At 55.2% G+C, this 3,934-nt stretch overlaps 2 protein-coding genes and 2 pseudogenes across 4 annotated transcripts; 3 read left to right on the top strand and 1 right to left on the bottom strand.

Moving 5' to 3' along the window:
- Positions 1 to 233: 233 nt before the first annotated feature.
- H310_13728 lies at positions 234 to 306 on the bottom strand (annotated as a pseudogene). The gene has a single exon. The product of its transcript is annotated as a tRNA-OTHER (tRNA).
- Positions 307 to 312: 6 nt separating this feature from the next.
- H310_13727 lies at positions 313 to 385 on the top strand (annotated as a pseudogene). Its single transcript has one exon. The product of its transcript is annotated as a tRNA-OTHER (tRNA).
- A 165-nt stretch (positions 386 to 550) lies between these two features.
- H310_13726 (hypothetical protein) lies at positions 551 to 2,033 on the top strand (the record flags this gene model as incomplete). Its single annotated transcript, XM_008881353.1, has 2 exons — positions 551 to 941; positions 988 to 2,033. 2 exons carry the CDS (start codon positions 551 to 553, stop codon positions 2,031 to 2,033), a joined length of 1,437 nt encoding a protein of 478 aa, XP_008879575.1.
- A 612-nt stretch (positions 2,034 to 2,645) lies between these two features.
- H310_13725 (hypothetical protein) lies at positions 2,646 to 3,798 on the top strand (the record flags this gene model as incomplete). The annotated part of the gene is made up of 2 exons (XM_008881352.1): positions 2,646 to 3,653; positions 3,688 to 3,798. 2 exons carry the CDS (start codon positions 2,646 to 2,648, stop codon positions 3,796 to 3,798), a joined length of 1,119 nt encoding a protein of 372 aa, XP_008879574.1.
- Between the last annotated feature and the right edge of the window lie 136 nt (positions 3,799 to 3,934).

Raw genomic sequence — 3,934 nt, 5'->3', positions numbered from 1 at the left:
GGGGATGTAGCTCATTGTCAAGGGAGGTGTATTAGTGGTTTTAACCGGATATACTACTAACTTAATATTGCCTTCTCGCTTTATCCGGCTGATAGGGCTCACTCAAGGGGGGGTGGTTTTTGATTTTTCTGAAATGTCGCGTACGGGTGTTTTTATCCGGAACGCGGGTCCCCTCATCCGGATAGTCCTTCTTTCCAGGTGCGCATGACGGGGTTGAATCCGTCGGAAAGTATAGCGGATGCCCGGAATCGAACCGGGGACCTTCGGGTTACAAGACAGACGCTCTAACCACTGAGCTAATTGCGACACCTAGCCTCGTTAGCTCAGATGGTAGAGCGTCCGTTTCGTATGCGGAAGGTCCCGGGTTCGATCCCAGGCGACGGTAATGCACATGCCTCGTTATCAATGAATATGAGAACTCTGCAGATTTTGCCAGGGAAATTTCCTAGGGAACGGGCCTGGTAGCAACTGTCACACTCCCCACCAACGTCCTTTTGCCAACCTGTCATTCCGCAATTTGCCGAGTACCCCACAGCCTCACACGACTGAAATGTCCCTTCCTACCGACACGCCGACTACCCCCACCGTCTCTACCGACCAATGCTCCCCTGCAGTGCGCAACGGCAGTGATTCGCACTCCGACGACGCCCAGCCGTCGAAGGGCAATCCTGCTGCCTCTGCCCCGTTGGGCATCAGCACATCGGCAGCCAACGACGACGACGACGCCCGCCCGAGCGCGGACGCACGCGCTACCCCATCCCACACGGGTCTCACCTCGTCGGACGACGATGACGATGACGACCATCCGTCTACCGACCACCGTGCCAACCCACCTCCCACGGGCCTCAGCTCAACGGACGAGGACGACGACGACGACAACGCCGCCTCACCGCCAACGACCCCCCCCTTCCGGAACACCCTACGCACTCCGCCACCCTCGGGTCCCTTCCAGCTCTTTCCCTCCCCTTCGTGTCACCCGGTCGAAAGATATTCTCGACACGTTGGACCCCTCGACCTTCAAGGAAGTCACCCCCGGCATGCCTTCCCACCCCACCGACATGATCCTCGAGGGTTCACCCGACGAACCGCATGCCCTCGAGGTGCTGTTCATCGACGACGTCCGTCACGTTGTCGTCGAGGGGGTGGATGAGCCGGACACTCGATACCACGTGCGCTGGGGCCGCCCTCACGTGAAAGGCGGCCCAGCGACGACTTGGATCACAGCCGCCCACGCCTCCCACTGCCCAGAAGCGCTTGGCCTCTTCCAACGCTTCTGTGCCATGCGGGAGGCCATCGACACCGCCAACAACGACGCCATCGATGCCTTCGCGGCTGAGCGCGAACAAAACCCCGACGCCGTGCCGCCTGTGCCCCACCCGCTCCCTACGTTCGCCACTTTCTGCACCCGCGACCCCACCTGGGCCTCCCTTGGTGCCGACCCTCAACGACACTGTCTGCCGGTGGCTCTCCACCGAGCCGCCAAGCTTCTCAACATGTCGCTCGACCTCTCCGACGCCGACTTAACAGCATTTCTCATCGACCACAACGCCGCCATGCACCGAGGAGTCCCCTCATCCCTTCTTCGGGACTTCCTCCGCCTGGCCATGTCTCGTGGACTCAACGTGTGCGAAGCAACTCTCAACAAACGCATCGCCCTCCACCTCACCGGCAACAGCCTTGTCGACCTTGCCAACTGCATGGTACCGCTGGTCAACGGCGTCTACCTGCTCACCACGATGACGTGGAGCGATGCGCACTGCTGGATCGTCCACAAGTTCTTCGGCATGGTCACCCTGTTTGACTCAGCCGGAGAAATTCCGCTCACGGAGTTCCCCCCCGATCTCAAGATCCGTTGCATCCGCCATCTGGCTCGCAAAGGCGACCCCAGCAACCCTCCTGGCGCTATGACGGGCACCCCTACAGCCCTCCCTGCTCCCAACGCCAACAAACGTCAGCGTCAGGAACGCCAGACTGCCAACCGCAAACTTGGCGCCCAAGGCCGCAACCGTACTGACGACGCCCACCAACAATAAGCTCCCGGCCACTACTGCATCCTCCTCTTTTGCATAGCATTTTGAAAGGTCACATACTTAAGTGTAATGTATATCTTTCTCCGGAATCAAACCCTACTTTTCAATTTGCTCCCTCGTGCACAGGTCTCCTACCTGGCCGCCGCCGCTCTTTGGACTGTACCAAGCTCAAGAAGAAACCTTCAAGGAAGAAATGCAAGCTGACTCTACCAATATGCCTATACCGGGCATTTGGTTGGCCAAGACTCGCCTTCGTCCTCAATTTTGCCTCCGTCCTCGACCTCTGCCAAGCCGAAGACGAAGAAAACGCGAGTGAAGCCCCCCCAAGCTCCCTCTGCCACGACGGGAGAGAATTCTTTGAATTCTTCTCCCACGGGAAAGATTTCTTGGAAGTCTTTTCCCATGGGGAAGAATGCAAAAAATTCTTCTCCCACCCAAGGACGTGCCATCGACTCTCCCAGCGGCTCTGCCCCTCAAGGACGAACCCCTGGCTCTGCCAAGGCACTCCCATCCCAAGACAAGCCTATCCATGACAAGGAATGGGCGAAATCCTGGTATCAAGCCCAATCGTCCTCGGAAAGATCTCGTCCTTCCGAAGCCGAATTTGCGGCAGCCATGAAGGCGTTCGAGAACAAGTCTTTCACGCCAACCGACTCCCGTTTGCACGCGACTTTGTCTGTCCCAACACCGGTTGAAGCGGAATCATCATTTTCAATGATGATTTTGTGCAAGTCCGCTGTTGCGACTTTTTCCATCGCAACAATTTTGGACTGCCTTGCTTCAACTGACCAACCTGCCAAGTGGATCACTGGGAAGACTGTCTGCCGGGATTTCCGCAAAGTCAAGAACGTGGGGATCAGCTTTACTTGCACTGATCGCGAGTGGGTCACTCAACTCGGTGGAATCAAGGTCAACATTTGTGGAAGAACCTTTCAAATCCTCAAGTACTCCGTGTTTTCGCACTTGTACTGGATCGATGTGACTCTTTCGCAAGACGCCACGGCGGAGCATCTTTGGAATTATTTCAATTCCATGGGATCCCGCCCGGTTCTCATCAAGCCAACTTTTTGCAAAGGTTCCATTGCCTCTCATGCCTTGACGGTATATTTTTCGACCAAGGAAGTTCCTGCATGCCTTTTGCTTGGCCCAGAAGACCCTGTTCGCGAAATCTACCCCATGGGAAGCCATCAAGCCCCATGCTTTGTGAACCACCGGATTGCGCGGTTCAACAAAAAGCCACCACCATCAATTGCGGCCAAGGTTTCAACAAATCAAGCTGCATCCAAGACCAAGGCATCTCCAACTCAAGTTGCGATTATTCCTACGAATGCTCTATCGACAACTCCACTTGAAGACCTTCCAACGCCTTCGGCAAATGGGAATTCAACTCAAGACCTCCCTTTGGATGAATCCATCGACATTGTCATGGATTCAGACATTTCCGCAGTTTCGGAAGAAATTCTCGCAGTCGAAGCGCTGCCTCGAAACAAGACCAAGGAAGACACGGAAATGGAATCCGAATTTTCATCGAGCAGCGGCTCTGAAAATTCGGAAAATCCTCCCGATTTCCCTGAATTGATTTTTCGACCCAACCTGCTTGGAGAAGACTTGTCTGCCATGCAAGTCACGCCAAGCTTCACTCAAGTCGAAGTCCCAGACTGGCATCGAATTCAATTCTCCAGAGCAATGGCCATGGGAAACAAATACGTCCAGCCCCAACAACTCCAACTTGTCGAAGTCAACTCAAGTGAAGACCACGACTGCTTGATCCATGCAATTCAAGGAAGCTTTATTCCCTTGGCAAACCGCTTTGCGATTTTACGCCAAGACGATAATGAAGCTGCCGTCTTCACCTTCCAAGATGTCGGGTATATCGATTACCCTGACAAAATGGTGGCTCCCAA

Source organism: Aphanomyces invadans (assembly GCF_000520115.1).
Source record: "Aphanomyces invadans strain NJM9701 unplaced genomic scaffold supercont1.55, whole genome shotgun sequence".
Classification (NCBI taxonomy): domain Eukaryota; phylum Oomycota; class Saprolegniomycetes; order Saprolegniales; family Verrucalvaceae; genus Aphanomyces; species Aphanomyces invadans.
Note: the sequence above shows the minus strand (reverse complement) of the source record. Positions and strands in the feature narration are given on the sequence as shown.